We start from the raw sequence: 21506 nt of genomic DNA on the forward strand, positions 1-21506 counted from the left end.
TGATGTCTCAACTGAAATCGCTGAAAACTCGTGGGACAGGACCAGTGGGGCCCCTCAGAGCAGCTGCAGGCGCACAATGTGGATGCCAAGTGTTAAAGGGCCTGCATCCACCCCAGCATGTGTGGGAACATCACCCACTCCCTGTGTTTCCATGAAGCCAGAGCACTGGTATCAAATCCAGCTGTCACCAGACCGCCTTGCATCTGGCAGCAGGGACCACCAAGGGGCGGGCTCATACAACGAAACCCTTCCCCACGCCTTGTTATGATGGCTGATCACACAGCCTGAGCAGCTCCCTGTGTGTGAGGCGTGCATCCGAACTGGTGGCAGGGCTTGGTGTGGCATCCATGGGTCGGGACGCCAAGACGCAGTGACCCCATGCTCACACGCGGGGTGGGGAGCTCTGCACCCCGGGATCTGCAGTTCTCCCCAGGGCACCTCGCTCCCGAGGCCAAGGGCGCGGAGGGCGACTGTGTGCGGAACTTACGTTTGCAGGGAGGCGGCCTCCCCTTGTTGCTCCAGGACCCGTCCTCCTGGCACACGGCCGTGGCCGGGTGGCCGGCATCCAGCCGAAAGCCCTCGTCACACCCGTAGGTCACTCTGCTGTCCAGGGTGAACTCGGTGCCCACGAAGGAGCCGTTTCCGGGGGGCTCCGGGATCCCGCAGGACACAGCTGTGGGGGAACAACACAGGGTCACTTTCGCCAGGTGGTATGAAGCATGCCTTTCCCCTACTTTTTACTTCTCATGCTTCACACACACACAGGTGTACGCCGACACCTGTGACACATTGCACAAGTGCACCTGGGGCCAAAGTGTTAAGGAACTGCACACTTTAGAGAAGTGGTGAGAACGAAACACGCTTATGGGTGTGATCCTGAGGCGTGTCTGGTGGCCGGGGTGCGGTTCCATCACCCCGACACGCTTCACAGCGGAGCAAGAGAACAAGCAACACCTTCTCCTCAGTTCAGTGTCAGAGAGAGGACACGATGATCCCTTCGCAAGCACAAGTCACTGACGGTGTGGAGTCCCAGGCTTTAAACAGTCAGCTGGCACCTCGGGGCCCCACACCCCCTCCTGTTTGCTGCCCCCGCCCCCACCTCCAGTGACTCCTTTTCCTGGACATTCTGGTCAAGGCAAGTAACATGGCTGAGACCATCTCAATACATCTATAGTCATGACCTCTAGCATTTGTCAGTTATCTGTCGGAGGGTGGGGACTGAGGGACTGGGACACGGGGAGCTCAGGGAAGACCCCTGGATCGGAAGGCTGGTCCCAGAGGTGTCTGCACGTCAGCTTTGATGGGAAAGGCTGGGCACGAAGATGCTGCAAGTGAGGAAGGAAGTTCGCAAAATGCGTGCCTGGGGGCAGAATTCAATAAAAACCCTTCCTTCTTAAATGCAACGGCTCCGACCCAGGCTTATCCAGAGCGAGGCAAGAGTGACCTCTGGTGAAATGGCTGCGAGCTCCAGGAAGGCGTAAAAACCAGGGCTCCCAGGAGGCCTCGCCCCGAGAGCATGTGGTGCCCAGGCTGGGTGCACTTGCCCGACAGGCTCTGCAACGACTACACGAAGGGCCTCCGTTCACTGAGCCGACACTCAGCCACGCACGCCGTGGACTGGAAGTTTAGATCACTGAAGTTTCCCCACACCGGTTCCCGTGGGAGCCCACAGCCCCCCTGGGCAGCTGCGGAGCCTGGCGGAGAGAGTTTGCATAAATGTGCACTCGACAGAGAGAACGCTGGGGCTCGGAAGGAGAAATGGGGTGCCTCGGTGTGTGCGGCTTGGCTCGTGTGTGCATTCATCCCACGTAACTGCAGTGAACAGACGGGGAACAGACGGGCACAGGCAGCGCTGGAACGGGAAGCGCAGGGCACGGGGATCCAGCTGAGAAGTTTCTGCAGCTGCTCTGAACCTCTCGGATATGTTCAGCACGTCGCAGCCGGAGGAAGAAGAAAACCGCATCTGTTAATCTGAAACAAACAGGGACGCCAGGCAAGGGCAGCTGACCCAGCGGGTCAGCACACAAATGGCTAATTACGGCGGAAGGTCTGACTTGTCGGGGCATCGGAGTGTCCTGAAGGGCAGATCCTGTCCCGGCATCCGTCGACTCAAATGCCACCGGAAGGTCAGGGGCAGCTGGGGGGAGCCCAGCTTACACTGGGCTTAATTGGATTTGGCGCTCTGGCTTTATAAACCGTGGACTCGGGACCTCACAACTCGGAGCTAATGTAATATTAGCCCATAATGCACATGTAAATACACACATTTACTCATATAGACATGTTTTCTTACATGTCATAACGTGACTTGATGTTTTTAAAACATATTTAAATGTTAAGAAGCACTATTATCAGGGCACAGGGGAGCTCGGTCATTCCGTAGAAACAAATAAGTGTTTTTGGGAAAAATCAAGACACTTGTCACAAGTGCCATCGCTCTTCTGCTCACCAGTAAAAGTTTTTAAGATTTATGAAATGATTCAGTTAATTCATTTCTGCCAGGACGCCAAGCCTACCCTCCTAAGTTTTGATTATGATGCTATTTTTAAAATTAAAACAACAATATCACCAGCAACAAAACAGTTTTCTTCTGGAAGATGCCCACGTAGCTGCATGGAATAGAGACCCAGGCCCGGCCCGGCCCCTGAGCAGGGGGACCCCAGCCGCCCCTCCGACCCAGCCGTCTCTCTCTTGCTCCATCTGTCTGCATTCTCTGCGTTAGCCCCGTAGCTTGTACTAGCAGCGCACAGGCAGCTGTCCCAGTCTCTGTCTTCGTGAGCAGAAGCTCCTCATGTGCTTTTGAGAAATCATTTCTCTGATTCTTCAATGCTGGCCAGTCACTAGCAAAGCATAAACAGCAAAGTCAACTTCGAGCTGAAGCCGCAGCCCTCCCCCACCCAGCCCCCAGGCTCTGAGGCTCCAGCTTCGGAGCAGATAGCTGTTTGGCATCGGCTGTCCCCTGCACTCGGGGGCCTGACAGCCGTGCACCCCATGTGCCGCCGGCTCACTGGGCCTCTGCGAGGGAACAGAGAACCTCGGTTCTTCCAGACGAGTGCGATCGGCGTCCTGATAGCCGGACGGCCACTTGGCAGAGGTCCCTGCTCTGCAGCAGGAAATGAAGCTGTGAGGACAGAAGGTGTGCCCGGCCTTATCGAGGAGTATAAAAACCAACACAGACTTTCCGAGAGAAGCAATTTAAAAAGGCCAAGCAAAGCAGGGAAAGCAACCTGAAGTTCTCTGAAGCTGATAAACCGCATCTCACCCGCTGCGTTTTGTCACTCGCAGGGATCGTCACGGCAGCCTCCTATTTACGTGTCAATCCCGTCCAGAATTTTCCAGATGCTAGTTACAAACCATCCCGTCTTCGTGGAAGAAGCACTGTGGTGGGACAGGGTGGCCCAGAGGGGTGACGTGGCTGGGCCACGTTTGCTCCACCACATCCTGGTGCTTTTCCGTCCAGAGCGTGTGGCGGGATTGGAATTTCCCACGACCGTACCGCTCGCGTCCACGTGCCGTGTGGAGCAGAGACGCACTGCTCACCTTCGCCTTCCCTCGGATTCTTCAGCCAAAACTACAAGGATCTCAGAAGGACCTTTTTTTTTTTTTTTTTTTTTTTTGGTTTCATGCATGATTTCTCTTGAGGGGTTATTTCGTTCCGCATTCCATAGCTTCTGGGGAGGATTGGGAGAAGGAGAGGAGGTCAAAAATCAGAGCAAAGCACTCTAAGCACCCTTTGATTTCTTCTCCAGTCTTCCTTGAAACGCCACCTCTCCCTCTGGTTAGCGATTTCCTGAGCACCCGACGTATCCGGAAGATGGACTCCCACCTGCCTGGATTGTCCCTGGCCACAAGTCCCTCAGCACGAGGGTCTCTTTCCGGTACCTTCCTGGGCTTCACCCTCGAGAGCACACTCCCCCCAGGCTCTGCTGTGGGAGCCAGCCTCCAGGGGTGTCAGAAGCGCCCGCCGGTCCTGCCCCCACCTGCTTTCCCAGGGCAGGTCGCTGTTCAGGCCACTGCTTCTGTCACTGGTGGTCTGTCCTCAGGGCCACAACCCACACAGCCCACGGGGCTGCTCTCGGAGCAGGCGGCTCTAAGTCACAGGCGGAGAGTAACAGAGCATTTGAAGAAAACGAAACGCAATTTTTCTTTTGAAGCAAAAAATACTTTTGTTTCAAAAGAAAAAAAAATAACACCACCCCTAATGAAACAAGCATATTGGACCGGCACGTTTATCTTCCATTAAAGAAGAATTTCTGGGGGAAGGACATAAACTCCGCAAGCCCGGCGTCCGATCCCTCCCTGCGGTAACGATGCCAACTACAGTCTCACGGCGCAGGGCCAGAGCACCCGCTGTCTGATGAAGGGGGAGAGAGGCCACCAGTGTCAGGCTCTATTTACAAATCATCATCAGCTTTCAAAAGCCAGTATCTTTCCCGATGAATATACATCTCAATAAGACAAAACTATGAGAATGTCACGGCTTCAAAGGACTCTGATTAAAAATTAAAACGCCATCTTTGAAAATCTGATTTTCGTGCATATGGAAGAAAAAATGTAAAAAAGACATAAAACAGTGAAATCCACTTTAGCGAGCCCCGGATTTAAAAGCCTGAAGGAGAATAAAATATGCAGTGTGCGGCTCAAACAATGTGTTTTCACAGTAGAGTGAGGAAAGTCAGTATCAGTAACTGATTTTTTAAGTGACTGCCACTGTCAAGAAAAGTTATTTTGAAGCTAATTAGAGAACACTTTTTTGTTCTTACTGCAAAATGCAACACAAGCACGCATGAGAAGAAGTCTCTCGGCACCTCGTGCAAGTTCAGCGTCTTCTGAGTGCCGGCCGCGGAGCTGAGTCAAGGCCGGCGTCCACGGCGGGATTGTTTGCAGGGTGGGTGGAAAGACTCATAAACACATGTTGGCGTTTTCCTTACCTTCCATCCACAGTCACGGCTTCAGGACTGTCACAGTGTCACAGAGCAGGAAGGATGCTCTGAATTCGCGCCTGAGGGGGACAGGCCACCACTCACCCTGGCACACGGGCATCAGCGCGTCCCACTGGTACACGCCCACGGGGTTCCGCCGGCAGGTGGCGTTGCTGCTGCCCACGAGCCGGTACCCGGGCTTGCAGAAGTACTGCACTTGACTCCCGAGCGTCCCCGAGGTCCTGTTCACAATGCCGCCGTTGCGCAGGGCGTGGGCCAGGCTGCAGTAAGGTGCTGCGGGCACGGAAACACAGCCTTGTTAAGACAAATGGACGAGAACAACACAGACCAATCCTCAGTGCCTGGGCGTTTCCCTCCCTCGGTGAGAGTGAGGTGAGTGAGCACCTCTGTGGTGTAAGCAGTGGGAAATCGGTGACAGTGTGTGAGCTTGCTGTGAGACGTCTCCCCAGACGCCCCAGGCCAGGAGGACGGGGAGCGGCAGGAGTCACTCCCTGCTGGCGGGAGCGCAGAGTGCAGAGGGCGGCCACCCTGAGGGCTTCCTTACAAAACAACCTACTTCCATTGTCGGATTCACGACTCATGCTGTCTGGAGTTTCCCGAAAGGAACCGAAAACTACGTCCACACAGAAGCCCACACGCGGACGTGCACAGCAGCTGCGCCCAGAACGGCCACAGCTCGGAAACAACCCGGACGCCCTTCGGCGGGTGACGGACGGACAAACTGCGGTCCCTCCAGACAGTGGGACGTGTCAGCACTAAGAACAGAGGAGCTCTGGAGCCGTGAAGACACGTGGAACCTGACACTCGTGCGACTGAGTGAAGGAGCCAGTCTGCAAAGGCCACACGCTGTGTGAGTCCAACTGTGACATCCAGGAGGAGGCGAGACTGGGGGCAGGGACAGGTCAGGGGCTGCAGGGGTCGGGGGGAGGGATGGACAGGGGAGCCCATCCGTCCAGAGGGTGTTTGGGGCGGTGAGCCTGCTCTGTGAGATGCTGTGGTGATGGACACATGTCATTCCACATTTGTGGGAAATCTCTGCATCTTCCAGTTTCGTTGTGAATCGTATGTGTCTCTGAAAAAGTGGGGTTCACAGAGAGCAAAGGGCATGCGGAAACTCCACCCGCAGCCAGGAGTCCAGTCTCCTCCTTCCCAGTTGGGATTACCTGTAACTGTCGATCCATGTAGAGGGAGAACCCTGACTTTCTGGTGAAAATGTTGGGTTTTTAAAAGATTTTATTTATTTATTTTCAGAGAGGGGAAGGGAGAGAGAAAGAGAGGGAGAGAAACATCAGTGTGTTGTTGTCTCTTGTGCGCCCCCTACTGGGGACCTGGCCCACAACCCAGGCGTGTGCCCTGACGGGGAATCGAACCAGTGACCTTTGGTTCACAGGCTGGTGCTCAATCCACTGAGCCACACTGGCCAGGGCTCCGATGAAAATATTGTGCAGAAATACATGGAAGGGTCGTGTGGGAGTCTCTACTCGTCTCTGCCAGGCTGGCCCCCCACTTATAGGAGCTACTGCCCTGGGCTCCAAGTTTGAAACAAAACAATTTTCAGTGGGAAGAATTGAGACCCGGTCATTAACACGGAGAAAATAGAAGAACGTGGCATCTCACAATCAGCACCACTGCTTCTTCCGTGCCGTCGTCGCTGAACGGGTCTCGTGAATTGTACAGCGATGTAGACGTTAGGGTCTTTTTCAGATTTGGGGCTTGAGCGGGGCTCTGAGGAACATGCACTACTTAGTGAACACATTGTGGTAGCTTTAGTCATCCACGTTGGGGGAGGGTTTTTTTAAAATTAAGAGACAGGAATATGCTGACGTAACCGTCTTACACAGAACATAAGATTTCAGTGGCTGAAGATCCCCCACCTCATTTACACATTGAGAGGAAGAAAGTCATTTCATTCTTACAAGACCGGTTTCTTTGCTGCACAGAAGCCCATGAACTCCCCTCAACCGAACCGAACCAATAAAATCAAGGTGGTGTGGGGTGTGGGGTCCTTTGCGGGAAGAGGCCCTGAGTATGCCGTCCCCACGGGGCTCCACGTGGGAGGCACCCACGCAGGCCTGAATGTGTGGTCTCAGAGACACACGTGAGCCACCGTGGCCACCAGAATGTCCTGCACAGGACATTTCTGAGAATTGGAAAGGAGGTCCAACAATTCTGAAGGTCTGCTTACTTCCTGAAACCAGGGATTGGATGAACAAAGTCCCATCTTGGCCCTGACGCTCCTCATAATTCGTTCCGGTAAAAGCCAGCCTCACCTGTAAGCTCTCAGCTGCGCGGTGTTTAGAGTGGCGACTTTGAGAGTGGGGGAAACCGGCGGCCTGAGTGTATTTTGTTAAACTTTCCGGGGGGAGAAAATGAATTCCACGCCCACTGTCCTCACCCCAAGAGCCTTTCAGAGTCTTGGAGCCGTTCACTGTTTCCCCAGAGAGAGCGGAATCTTACTCAGCATTTTCCTGTCTCTCCCTGAGAATGGGGCTCAGACAGATGATGAAAACCGCCACCGAGGGCCCGCGCCCTCCCCGGGGGGCAGGTGCCACTCAATCCAGGGTGCACGCGGGCACCTTCCTTAGGGAGCGTGTCTCGACTTTCCCCACTGGGTGTTGCCGAGTTCTGGGAAATTGACAGACGTTGAGGTTTTCTGCTTCGTCATGAAAACTATCAGAAATCTAAACTGTCTGTCTACTGCTTTTGTAGGGCGGGGTAAACGTTTGGGGGGCTCCGATAATATGGACAGGTGCACACAGGACCCAGTGTGTCCCACGTCGTTTATACAGTGTCTGCATACGATATAAAGAAGCACGCGGACGGACGATCCATGAAAAGACCAAACACTGGTAGTTACTAGTATCACTTACGAAATTAACAGCATGATGGTTGTATCTTCCTGCTTGTTCCCTCAGCATTTGGACCTATTTTAAACTTGATACAATTTTATCTCAGGGGGGATGTCTTTGCTTTCCTTGATATGCAATTCCGTGGTGTATGATGTGAACAATACATTTTTAAATTTTCAATCAATAGTTGATTTTTCCCTAAATTCATTTAGAAATATCACTCAGAGAGTTTCCCATCTTATTATTTCGATTGCAGTTTATTGTTTGCCTTTGAAACGAGGGCCTACCTTATACACATCTATCGCATCGTTTAAGTGACGCGGCTCACTCCTGTTAAAGCGCTCGGCCCCACTCACCTGCGTAGCGGATCTTGAAGCCTTTCTTGCTGGTGGCGTGGTCGGTGGACCAGCGGAGGAACAGCTGGTTGCCCCTGCTCGTGAAGTTCAGGGGCTCAGTGTGGTTCCCGCTCAAGACCACCAGCAGGGGGCTCTGCCCAGAAGGCCCTGCCCGAAACAGAGGACAAGCAAAGCTCAGGGGGTGTGCACAGCAATATATATAACATGTAGCTATTTATTTCCAAGGTGCAGAAAAAAAAATATGTAGTGAATATCACAGCAAGTATATTCCCTGATAAAAATAACCAGCCAGAACAATTTCAGGCATTCATGCTGTTACCAACATAATACTTACATCAAATGAACCTTATCTGTAAAACAGTAGCAATTGAAAAAATAAAAGTAACTTCTATCACCAGTGGTATCTACGTCCTTGCATGCATATGGCTCGATGGAAGCTCCGTGGGCACTGGTGGCCCTACCCATTAACACAATCGCTTGGGAGAGCGCTCTGGTAACGCCCAGTAAAACCGAAGGTTTAATTCTGTTTCTATAAATACAGGATGTGTGCAGAGATATTATTTGCACAGCAAAGTGTGTGTTCCAGCCTCGCTTCTCGTGGTGGAACTTAGATTTTAACCAGCAGTCTGGAGTTTTAAATAAGAAACGGCGAGTGCTGTGGAAAGGAACTGCGGACAGCACGTAAATTGATCACTGAGACAGACACACATGTCTCGGGCGACCCTTAACCCAGCGACTGAGGACGTCTGCTGGCAGGTCGGCATCAAGTGAGAGCCGCTGGGTGGGCCTCTAAGAGTCTGCAACACTTGGGGTGCGTGAGTGTGCATTTGCACGCAGGTGGCAGAGGGTGACCCAGACAGGTGACAGGGAGGGAGGGGGACAGAGGTGATTACAAGGACAGGCCTGTGACACAGTGCTGACTCCTCTGTGAGAGGTGCAGTGGGAATCGAATATGGGGGGTCCCCTGAATCTGTCTTCCTGGCTTCCTTAAAAAACCCCAAACAATAGACTAAGGTAAATTTAATAAAATCCTACAATTTATTACACCCAGTAATGAGTCCATACCTACATTTACATTTTAAAAAAATTTTAGAAAAGTGTTTTAAAAAAGCAAATGGAGCCTGTCGTTCACTCTATTCTGCTCATCACCGTCATAACTCAATGTCATTTCCTGAGATAAGCTAGATACCAAGCTGCTGTCACCCTGCTGGGGCCTCATGTGCTGTTAGTGAACTTGACCCATGGTTTTATCTGCTGCTAGTGAACTTGACCCAGGGTCTCATGTGCTATTAGTGGACTTGACCTGGGGTCTCATGTGCTGTTAGTAGACTTGACCCAGGGTCTCATCTGCTGTTAGTGAACTTGACCCAGCTCTGGTCTGAAAGCCACCTGCCCAGGAAACATGTCATGAGAGGGAAGTTGTGGCCTCACCGCTACATGGGAGGACACAGTTCTGCCAGGTCAAGTGACACGCCTGCAGGACTGTACACAGACATTTTACTCGGGTTGCGCGGCTGAGAAACCCCAGCTTCATTCGCAGCGTAACGCCCAATCAGAGCGGTGCTAGTGATTTATTTCCAGACAAAGCTGTTACAGGCCAGACTGTGTCTCATCTCCCCGCTACCCAAATTTATGCTGAGGTCTTAACCTTCGACCTTCAGGACCTCAGAATGACTGTTTGGAAATAGGGTCTTTAAAAAGATGATTGAGGTTAACCGAGGCCACTAGGGTGGGACCCAGTGCAACACTGGGGCTCTCACAAGCAGAGGCGCAGGGGATGCAGACACACACAGGGAGGGACGGCTGTGTGAGGACACAGAGAAGATGGAGTCCATGCACCCAGGAGAGGGGCCTCAGGGGGAGCCAGCCCTGCCTGCCCCTGGGTCTCAACCTCCCATTTCAGAACAGCGAGACGTGAATGGCTGTTGTGTCAGCGGCCCAGCTGCTGGCTCCGGGCTAGCGCGGCCCTCGGAAACAAAGGGAGGCAAGAGGAGCCTGTAGGGGACAAGGTTTTGTCATCAGAGCCAACGCCGCCAGGACGACATGCTCCTTAATGTGGAAGATCGTTCTGGGGCCAGCTCCCGGGAACGGGCGAGCGTGCTTTACAACGGAGGAGACAGCCCTGTGTTTCGTGGGCTGGTTTTCGTGGGGCTGCTGTCCACAGAGGTAACGTGTGTTCCAAAACTAAATGCTGCTGGGAAATAATCAACCGGGGTTTATAAAAGTCGAAAATGTCGTGCTAAATGACAGAGCTCAGGAGGAAAGTTCCGGTGACTTCACATCAGACCTTCATCTCTCCCACCTGCTCCCTTTGCTGTCTCGTAACAAACCTCCTACAGGGCAGCTCCGGAAAACACACGGCCGGCAGAGCCCAGGGAGACAAGCGCCACGCACATTTCTGTCACCCGGACGGAGACTGCTGGGCCCTTACAAGTGACACCGCTGTCTGTATTTCGACGCCCTTCTTAACTGAGATCTATAATGATGTAAATTTGCTTTTTTGAATTGAGAAATGTGTACGAGGGAGCTGTGGAGAGTGAGATACTCCTAGGCTAATAAAGTTTGAAATGAATACATTCAACATGTTTTTTTGTCCACTCATGAGCTACAAAGAGCCCCGGACTCACAAAAACAGAGAAACACTCGCCATGAATGTGACATTTGCTGAAACAAAACTACCAGCGCCTAGAAAACATCCCCATGAAACGCTGACCTTTCATTTTACAGAAAAATCTTTGAGACAAAAACACGCCCCGTCACCGATCTATGATAATCTCGACAGCATCTGCTTGGAGACCGTCTCTATCACCTACTCCGCTGGTTTGCAAAGGGTGTGATCTGTCCTTGTTTGGGGAGATCAAATTATAAGCACTTAAAGCACAAATTATCGATAATGATTTTCCTCCTGACAGTACACAATGCAGAAGACTGTCAGCTGAACTCTGACGCAACTAAGGTGGACCAGGGATATTCATAAATTTGAAATAGTTATTAAATATATCCCATTATAGACAGCACGATGGGAACATGTGTGCACACAGACACATGCGTGCACACACGTGAACACATGTACACACCCTGAGGTGGGCTGCTTGCCTGCTTTGTTTCCCAGACACCTCATGGGCCTCAGAATCGTTCACCTGGCTCCTCGTTGAAATAAGGGCCCACTGGGCACCTGGCTAATGAATCACTCCCTTCCTCCCGAAGACTAAGGGGAACAGCGTCCACAGTCTGTGTTTTGAGGTACCGCCGTCCCCTTACCTGCGGGGAACACAAGACCCGTGGACTCTGTGGTTGGGACTGGACCCTGTGAGTACCATGTTCCCCCACACACACACTTTCCACTGGAAGGACGTGCTGTGTGGCTTTGTGGGCACATCTGAGCCGCCAGCATCACTGCTGGTGCGCTTTGGGGCCATCATTAAATACAACAAGGGTGACAGGAATGAGGACCAGCACTGCTGACCTGGCCGCCCAGACGGCTGCTTAGTGACGGACGGGGTGGGGAGCACATATGGTGCTGCGCGGAGACGCTGGACGAAGGGACGTCTCGTGTCCCGGGCAGAGTGAGTGGGTCTGCGGAGGGGTCCGTCACCCTGCCGCAGAGAAAGCACAACTCACAACTCACAACTCACAAACGGTCTCCTTGTACAGCTTTCCACTTAATGGCTCTGGGCCCCAGTTGTCTGTGGGTAATTGAAAAGGTGGATAAGGGAGGGCTACTGGAGGCACAAAAAAACCCTCTGAAAATGAACATACTCTTCTTCTAGGCATGTAAGTGTAAATTTGATTCCCAGTTTAGCAGTTCATCTTTGGAATTATCCAAATTGGTTGGTGTGGTGTCTGCCCGTATGGGTGATGCGGTATCACACTCACCAGTCAGCAAGAGGCGTACTAACACACATAGAACCAATTACAGTGATGATTTATTTTCACTGACTTGATTGTAATTTAACGCAATGACAAATCTGTCAAAACATGTGGAAACCCTATCATTACGCGCAGCCGTAATTGTATGTTGGTGCACTTTTCTGGGGTGTGATGAAGAAAAATATGAATATTGGTTTCATTTCAAATTGACAATTCAACCACACTTTACTTTTCAGGCATAGCATTGTTATGTGAAAAAGCTTATTAGAATTGTATAAAAAGGTAGAAGACTAATTTTTAAAAGAAGATTTGTTAAAGGCTCCATAGCATTTCCCATGTAAAAACCTCTGTGAGCCGTCCTATTCATATTCCTAGTAAAATATTAGATTGAATAAAGTATCGTTATTTCCTAAATCTCGAATTCCCTAAAATATCTTTTCGATCAATATAATTCTTACAGAGAGAAGTTCGGCTCTAGACCCCGCATTAAAGAAGCAGAGAGTGGGTTAAGCAGGTTGGCCCATTTTCAGAGTATCACTAATTGTTTACAAGTTGCAACAGTAACAAAACGCTAATGGTTGACAAAGCACTGGATTTCTGAGATTGCAAAGTGCTAGAGGAATTCATGTCCTGTTTGGGGGGATGCCATTTAACTCAAACATATATTCGAGCTCTCGTGTGACAAAAACATTACAAGGGCGTTCTACTCTTTTCGCCAGCTCGCATGGGCGGAGCAGAGACAAACTCACCGTCGAATACTTCCAGGGCGTCGAACTGCTTCTCACTCTGGAAGTTGTCCACGAAGATGGTGATGTTGTAGCTCGGCTCCACTTTGATGGTCCAGGAGCAGGTCTGGGAGTTGAAGTAGTTGCCTGGGTAACCTGGGCTGAGGATGACCCCCGACGACTCCGTGCGGACTTCGCTGGCTGGGCATTGCGCTGAGGAGGAAAGTGAAAGCTGTCCTTAGCCGGGCGAGGCCGGCTTCTGCGGGATGGTGTCAGCCTGTGGGCCCGGCAAGGGGAAGGGGCTACAGACTCAGCCGGAGGCCAGCACTGACTGATAGCAACACTGTAACACCACCCCGTAACCTACAGGAGGATTATACACACGGAAAACATCCAGCCGTTGCTAATATAGTGAGAGAGAATGGTTTGCATGACATCCATGTAACCTGGCAGCCAAGGACAGTGGACTGGAATGCATGTGCGTGAACAATGACAACTTCACTGTACTAGTCAGTGGGGACAGTAGACGCCGTTGAGTGAGCATGTGTCCTGTGTGGCCGTCACATTCAAAATGACTGAGCGAGTAGAGCAACGAGTCTGCATCAGATTTTGCGTTAAGCCTGAATGTTCCTCTGCAGAAACTATTCAGATGACTCAAAGGCCGCAGCTCTGGGCACCTGGTGATGGGCAGCTTCCTCACGACAACATGTCTCTCATTTTTCCACGAGGGACATGGACACACACACGCAGCCACCGGTGCACATACCTTCGCATGTGGGGGGAGCGCCTTCGAACTGCAGCTGGGTGCGGAGCTTGCAGGTGAGCGTGTCGACACCGGACAGCGTGAACCCTGGGTGGCACTGGTACCGCACGAAGTCCCCTGGAAGAGCCCACGTGAGCAGCTGGTGATTACACTCCCCTGACCTCGAGTGGGGGCCCAGCCAAGGGAGCCCACGGGCCAACCGTTCCCGAACCCACATCCGTCCTCATTTTAGACTGTTGGATACAACGTTGCCATTTCAGCTCCCCATTTACAAAAAGGCCATCTTAAACTTAGCCAGCGTCTAGGACAGAAGTGACTAACGCGTCTCTGTCCCTTAAGCTTCCCTGAGGGTGACAGGACACAGAAGTGAAATGGAGATTTAGGACTTCAGGTTGTGACACAGATGGCTTTAATGCTCCGAGAGGCCTCAGCCTCACGGCACACGGTCTCCTAACTCAGCCGTTCTGCACGTTGGAGGATTGGGGTCCCATGGTTTGACCAGAGGCCGGATGGGGGTCCCAGCAGGATGGGATGCCTATAACTGGGACCGTGGAGTCCCATAACCTGCAAACCTACATGAGGGGACTGATGGGTGGCTGAGGAAACAGGGCACCGATAGGAAAGGACAAGCAGAATCTCCAACTCTTATCATCGGACATGACGTCAGTCACATCCCAGTGTCCTCGAAAGGCCAGGGGCACCCCTGTCGTTACTGTGGCCGCAGATGACAGAGTTCTAGCCTGCGGTCGCTTGTGCGGCCCTGACTCAGCACATGGATCTGCTTCCTCAGAAAATGGTACTCAAGAGAAAAAACACGAGCTCTGGGGGATGTGCTCGAAGTGAAAAAACCAACCTCTAACGACAGGAACCAGAAATCACGGGCAGTGCAGCTCGCCACGGGGGCTGCAGGACCGTTCCCGACCGACACTCACTCCCGTGTCCCAGCCCTGTCCCTACGGGGTGCGTGGGAAAAGGAAGCGAAGCTAACGACTTCGTGGTGAGAAACACGTTACCGATTTCAAAGTCCTCGTCCTCCGTCAGCATTTCTGCCTGTGGGACTGCTGGGGGAGGCTGGCACTTCTTGAGCTGAAATGCTAAACGGTTTATGAAAACAAAAACAAAAACAAAAACAAACTGCGATTACATTTGCTGAATAAACAAGATTATTAAGAGGGTGTTCTTTTCACGCTGCTGCAAGGCTCAGGAACACCAATAGGTCTGTATTTATTAGTAAATCATGGTTTTGTAAGATCCTCAAGCAGCCACACTCACAGCGTAGTTTAATGTTGGGGGTATCGGACCTCAAAGAGGAAAGCATGCACTTTTGCGATGGGAATCTGGGCACACAGCCCCTCCTGTGAGGGAGTTCTGTACAAGAATGGCCGGCGATGGCCGGGTTCCACGTCCACATTCAGATGCGACAAGGCCTCTGTGTCTGTGCCCAGGACTCCCAAGGTGGCAGCCCCCCAGAGAGGCAAGGGACCCTTACAGATTTTTCTAAATTATTTAGCGCTCACTCTCCAGACCCTCGGGGGCTGCCCTCGCCCCATCTGTGATGCCACAGGCGGGTGTGGACATGTGAGCCTCACCGACTGTGCGTCCGAGTTTCCTTTACAACACACTTCTGTCGGAGTGTGTCCAAGCTGACCGGGAAACACAGCGTAGGACGGGGCAAAATAATAAAGATGCCGTGAGGCCAAAGAGGGCCCCCGGGAACACAGGCACCGAATGCAAGGGCACCCTCTCGGGCTCTTCAGCTGGAGCCCAGGCACAGGTCAGAACCGGAGCAAAATCAAGCGAAACTCTCCGTCCCCTCAGAGGGCGGCAGCCCACTGACCGTGGAAGTTGAGCACGAAGAAGCCGCCGTTGGAGAAGTCGCTGTGGAACTTGAGCAGCACCTGGTTGGTGGAGCTGTACGCGGTTTCCAGCGCTGTGTTCCCACTGAAGACTCCGAGCTGCGGGGCGTTCTGGTCGGGGCCGTCCCTGCAAGGACAGGGGCGTCTGAGCCAGAGGTGCCCGCACGGCATCCACGAATGAACACCCCATCCCCTGGGGCTCCAGGCGCAGGGCTTGTGTGCACTCCTGGGAGCCCCCAGCCGGCTGCACACGCTCGCCCACAGCTGACCGTCTGGGGCATGTCGGAGACAACACACAAATGCACGCCAGTGCTGTGTTTACCAGCTTCCTTTTGAAAGTCCTCACGGCAAACTCTGAGTTCAACAGTGTCCCTCTGACCGCAGGGACACCTACGGAGACCATGCTACTGAGTTCAACTACGTCTGGAATCGGAACGAAGCATTACCCTCCACTGGACATTGGGTTCAGAAACTCCGGCTGTGGATTCGATGTCCCCGAACCGCCCGGGCTTCCCGTCGGCGTTCTCCCACAGGCGCCGGCCCACTTCAGTGAGCCAGGAGGGCCCCTGCCGCTCCCTCCAGGACCGACCGGGCAGCCTGGGGGAACTGCTGCTGGTTCGTGCTGCTGGTGTGTGTTTGCTTTTGAAATGGCAGCCCCTCTTGGTCAGCTCACTATTTCAGGGTCTCCATCCTTCTCCGCCCCAGAGACAAGGCATCACACTCCCCCCCACCCTGGAGGCCCCTCTGTGGCCAGGAGGTCTGCTTGCTCTAGGAAAACACGTTTCCCTCCAAGGGAGACGGGCATGCTGAGACCAGGATCTGCTCTTACAACTCTCCTCGGAGGCCCTCGGTGGCCCCGCCTGGCTCCTAGAAGGAAGCCCCAAGTCCCTCGCGTGATCTGTAAGGTCCTGGGTGACCAGCCCCACTTCCCCAGGTGGTCGCTACCTCTCTTGGAGCTCCCCCTGCTCAGCTCCACACACCTGAGACGGTCCAGCTGCTGGGACCCAGTGCTCTCCTGCCTGCGGCCTTTCCGATCCAATGTGCAGAACAGCCCTCCCTTCACTACAGCTTCACCAACACACACACACACACACACTCACACACTCACACTCTCACACACTCACACACCCTCACACACTCACACCCCCTTGTTAACCGGGAATCACTCCTGCGGTGTTTGCTGTCTACCCCAGAAGTGCGTCCTGGCTCTTCAGACCTGGCCGCCGCCCCCACGCCTGGCAGTGCCCTCCTCCTGTGCCCATCACAGGGTCACAGGGCCGCTGGCATCTCCTGTTCGCCCACAACCTCTCACCTCCCAACCAAAGGCGGGGAGAGCCCTTCCCACAGGTATGCACGCTTAGGCAAGGAGACTCTCAGGGACCCAGGGAGGCCATCCAGCTCCCTGGAAAGGGGCCAGAGCTGCAGGCCCACACCGCCCCCGAGCCTGGATCCGGGTGCCCCCCAACACCCTCCCTTTCCGAGCGAGGATGGAGGGGGGAGGCCACGTGAAACACTCCGTCAAGAGCCCTAGACGCGGCACGTCCCCTGACGGATGGTCGAGGAGCCCGCCAGCTGCACTTTACGAAAAGCAATCACCCTGGACTACATCGGAGGAATAACCGCGGGACGCGCGCCCCCAGTCAGAGTGATGCTACCGCGTGCCACCCTCCAACGCGCCACGCGACGCCCACTCTCCGCACATCTGGCCTCGGGTGTCTGCCTGGCCACCCCCTTCCTCCCCAGGCAGCCGGGGGCCTCAGTGACCTGCGAGTGGCTGGGAGGACGAGCCTCGACAGCCCCCGCGGGGCCCCGAGGACAGCCCCCTACCAGATGGCGATGTAGTCGTTGACGGCCTCAGTCTGCAGCAGGGAAAAGTTGATGTAGACCCCGTGGCCTGGGGGCACGCTGACCAGCCACAGGCAGTCCTTCAGGATGGGATACTCGTCGGGAAACCCGGGGGAGTAGATGGTGCCGTTCTGCGCGGTCACGTTGTAGCCACAGGGAGCTGAAGGGGAAGCGAGGAGAAGGCAAGCGCGGCGCAGTCAGCTCGAGAAAGGACACAGGGAAATGCTTCTAGGGCTCCGGAGCCCCTCGGCCAACACGGCCCCCACAAGAAATGATTGTGAGATATTTCCCAGGAACTACTTTGTCCAAATGACTCCCCTCAAGTCTTAAAACCTTAGGAGAACGGTGCTTCTGAGCTGTCTGTTCACTTAATATATTCACCCAACTTTCACGATACCTTCAAGATAAACTCAACCGCATGTAACTGAAAAGAGAAAATCTTCAATCAGTGTGTCCTGTGCGGAGCTGACAATCCCGTGGTCGAACCCACGCAAGGGGTTATGTGGAAATTATGCATAAAAAAAGAAATGATTTTCGTTTTAAGTGAGATTTCTGAAGCCTCTTTAAAATGTGTAAAAGTGGCGTTTTCATCTATTTCTGTGAAACATGGATGTTGTCACGTGTTTGCAGATCTACACACGTGGAGAACGGAGATAAATGCATGTCAGTGGTACATCACAGGCCCACTTCCAGACCTCACGGCAGGCGTTTAGCTCCGTGAGGAGGTGCAGTGCCAGATCCGCCCATGTTTGTTTTACTTAACACATCGATTTTCCCAGCTGCCGTGGCAATGATTTTCTTTATTTACAGAAAGTGAAACCACCACATTTTAGCAGAATAACGTGAGAGGCATTCTTCCCTTCACGCAGGCTCACGGCCCCCTGAGATTGTGGATAAGCACACTTTTTAATCGGACCGAAAGCCGACAGCTGTGCTCTGAGCGGGCGTGGCCGGCACGGACCTCGTGGGGCTTTTAAGGACTTGCCACAAAAGGCGCAGAGTTTCAGCGGAGTGAATAGGCCAATATATGTGACGAGACAGACAGAGAAAAGCTCAGGAACAATGAAGAATAAGGAGGACACGCGGGCAGTGGTCCCTGCCCAGGTAACCGCGCAGGGGCCTGCAGGTCTGGGACAGGAACCAACCCTGGTGCATTGGGTGTGAATTTGTTGGAAGAAGGGGCTTCGGAGAAAAGGGGGCACATTTCTCCATGTCATTCCCAGTGGGGTCCAGAGTCAGGCAGATGTTAATGGACGACCCAGCAAAGCAGACAGTAACAGAGGGCCACAGAGCACTTCGCAGCGCCCCCTGGTGGCCCTGGCGATGCCACACTCCTCTCTGCTGCACCTCAGGCCATCGCTCACCCTGCCCCTCCTACCCCACCCCCTCCAGGGTGAGTGGGTCTCTTCCACCCAAACAGCTGTCCCAGCGCCTGACCGCCCGGGGATGGTTATTTTCTGAGTTTATCAGCCGCCTTGGCAAGCCTTCATTTTAAAAGTGTGTACCTCGTGTCCTGTTTTTGGCTGCTGGGATTTCTCATATCAGTTATGCAATCAAATTGTTTTCTGCTTAGAAAATATGTCCGTTTGAAAGGCGCTCTGTCACACTGCCCACCGCAGGCTGTCTGGGGGATTACCTGTCCCCGCCCCCCCCACCGAAGGTTCTAATGCATTTGAAAGTAAGGTATCACAGGACGGGGTTTAACTTTTGTAAAAGACCTTAAAAGAGTATCTACACAAATATTTCAGTAATAAACAGTTAACTAGGTCAACAACATATCTGAAAATTTTGAGCTACATTTGTCAGCGTAGATACCTATTTAATGATCAAATTACATTTAGTAACTTAATAAAACCACAGTGCTTTAAACCACATTTCAATAATTATAACCCATTTTTTAGAAATAACCATGGCTTCTGTATAATTATCAGTTCCTGGCAAAATTAATAATGTCTTGAATTTCTCATCACTTTCAGATATACTCTTTTATTTATTTAGTTTGAAGATATTGTATTTGATGCATTACGGAAGGTGGCATCACCTTTACGCTACATCAGAAAAGATACATTTAGCTGTCTTCAAACTGGGAAACTAATGCTGAGCCAGCAGTTATTTCCACAGTGGAAAACTGGATTTGAAAGAGCAGTGAAATCTAATTAAATACTTAATTCTATATTTTTATATCAAGCCAAGAAGTATTCCATTTACATATGAATACAAAGGATTCTCGTAAAAATTGCAAAAAAAAATCCTGACAAGTCAATAATTTATGCGTATAAACATATGTATTTTTAAGTGGGAAATGGTATGGAAGGTTTTTTAAGTGCTTTAATGAAAAAAACACTGAATATGCAACTGCCATTCTGAGTTTTCTAAAATAATTTTAAAATACTATTTTACATTTGCATTTAATCACACTATTAGTGATTTTTACATTATTAAATTTGTATTAGGCTAACATAATCTTAAAAACACAGCTAAAGTTCTTTTATAGTTATTTTTATAATGGTATAGAATGGAAAAATGCAGATGAAAACATGGTTTAAAGAGTTCATTGATGTGTTCTGCTTTTTCTCCCTCCTTTACTCAAATTAAAACAGAGCTAGACACCGTTCCCTTTTTTGCCGCTGGGCATAAATGTTTAGCGTTTGAAAGGTCCCCTGAGTTGGTATTTTCATTCAAGTTACTGTATTTGTAATGTTGGCATATTCGGTTTGCAGCACCCTTTTTGTTTGATACGCACTCTTCATAAACAAAGTCCTTGGTCTATTTATTTTCCCTGGATGTTGCAAAAGTTCCCAGCTATGGCGAGAGCCAGGCAGCCAAGCAGCAGCTCTGGAGCAGTGATGCCCGCTCAGAGCAGGCGTCCTGCGGACCAGGGGCCCACCCACAGGGCCCAGCCTGACTCCCGCGCCTGCCCGGAGCCCCGTGGGCCAGCGCGCACCTCTGCCGGGTACTACTGTCCTCCCAAGACACGCTGCCTTTGCTCCCACCCTTTCTCCTATGGGGATGGTCTCTACCTCTGAGTCGAAAAGCAGTGTGCCCGCCTCAAGCCCAGCCCCGAGATGAAAGCAGCTTCCAAAGTGCAAAAGCAAGGTGCGGTTACGGCGGGAGGTCGGCAACAGAAACACCCAGGGTGAAAATAAGAAGACACTTCCCACCCCTAATCCCACAGTCCCCTGGAGCCCCCGGGGAGCTACCTCCGCTCTCATGCCAGACACACCCCCTCGCTTCCCAAGCAAACTCTGTCTTCTGTACCCGAAATCCCTAAACACTCTCTGCTTGTATCTGGCTTTGCCTAACAAATCTTTGCACTTATCATTTTGATATCCTTGCAATTTCCTTGAGGGCAAGGCCTATCGATCCATCTTTTTTTTTTTTTTAATTTAGCCTGGCATAGGATGTAGTCCTGAATACTGAGTAGAATGAGTCTCCCATCACTGGCTCCCAACCAATACTTGTTGAACAAATCGGTAAAACCTTGGACGCGCTCCTTTCATATTGAATGCGCCGTCCCACACGAGAAAAGCTCCGTTGCTCCCGAGAAGAACGGCTGACCTACCGTCACACCTGGGGAAAGGGTGGTTCCAGTTGCGGTCGGTCCCGTGCTGGCAGGTGAGGACCGGGTGGCCGGTGAGGACGTACCCGGGGTAGCACTCGAAGGAGATGGACTGGCCCACGCTGAAGTCGGAGTTGATCACGTACCCGTTCTGGAAGGGAGGGGGGTCCGGGCAGTTCTGCAGCTCGTACGCTGGAATAGACACACAGAGTGGAGCGCGTGAGCGACCAGGTGGCGGAGCCTGGGAGTGACAGCAGGGACGTGATTACATTCAGCTTCTCGAGGCGGACGTTCCGGTGTCAGTTTTAGAACGCATTTTCCAAAGCTGCCAGGTACCGCGCTAAGTAAAACAATAGTTATTGTTAGTAGGATAATGATAGCACTCTGCATTTTCACTGTGACAACCATGCAGAGAGCCAGGCGGGGACTGGGCACGTCTGGGGACACTCGGTACCGTATGTGACTGTCTAACCACCAGCCTGGAGCTCACGGAGCCTGGGCAGGGACGAACATCAGCTACCAGCGCATGACAGACAGCGTGACTCCCGATGAACCGTCAAATGAGACACGTCACACACACACAGAGGGCCCCTCGCCACCGGTGCAGGGGAGAGAGGCTGCAGTTTGATGCACAACTACACTCAGTCCCCTCTCGTCCTTGGCCTCTCCCTCCAGAAAAGCCCGGTCTGGGGCCCAGTGGTCTAGGCACACACTGCCCTCCGAATTTCTGCATCGCACAC

At 52.3% G+C, this 21506-nt stretch overlaps 1 protein-coding gene across 1 annotated transcript in view; it reads right to left on the reverse strand.

Moving 5' to 3' along the window:
- The window catches only part of CSMD1 (CUB and Sushi multiple domains 1), a 1050215-nt gene that overhangs the window by 49980 nt on the left and 978729 nt on the right, over positions 1-21506 (reverse strand). The window contains exons 42-50 of the mRNA XM_053916503.2: positions 20770-20958; positions 17190-17367; positions 15344-15489; positions 14520-14600; positions 13510-13623; positions 12768-12956; positions 8149-8295; positions 5028-5216; positions 488-673 (exon numbers count right to left, since the gene is read on the reverse strand). Of these exons, the coding sequence (XP_053772478.1) occupies positions 488-673; positions 5028-5216; positions 8149-8295; positions 12768-12956; positions 13510-13623; positions 14520-14600; positions 15344-15489; positions 17190-17367; positions 20770-20958 (1419 nt within the window). The remainder of the gene's footprint in view (positions 1-487; positions 674-5027; positions 5217-8148; positions 8296-12767; positions 12957-13509; positions 13624-14519; positions 14601-15343; positions 15490-17189; positions 17368-20769; positions 20959-21506) is intronic.

This window comes from Desmodus rotundus, chromosome 13, assembly GCF_022682495.2.
Source record: "Desmodus rotundus isolate HL8 chromosome 13, HLdesRot8A.1, whole genome shotgun sequence".
Classification (NCBI taxonomy): domain Eukaryota; kingdom Metazoa; phylum Chordata; class Mammalia; order Chiroptera; family Phyllostomidae; genus Desmodus; species Desmodus rotundus.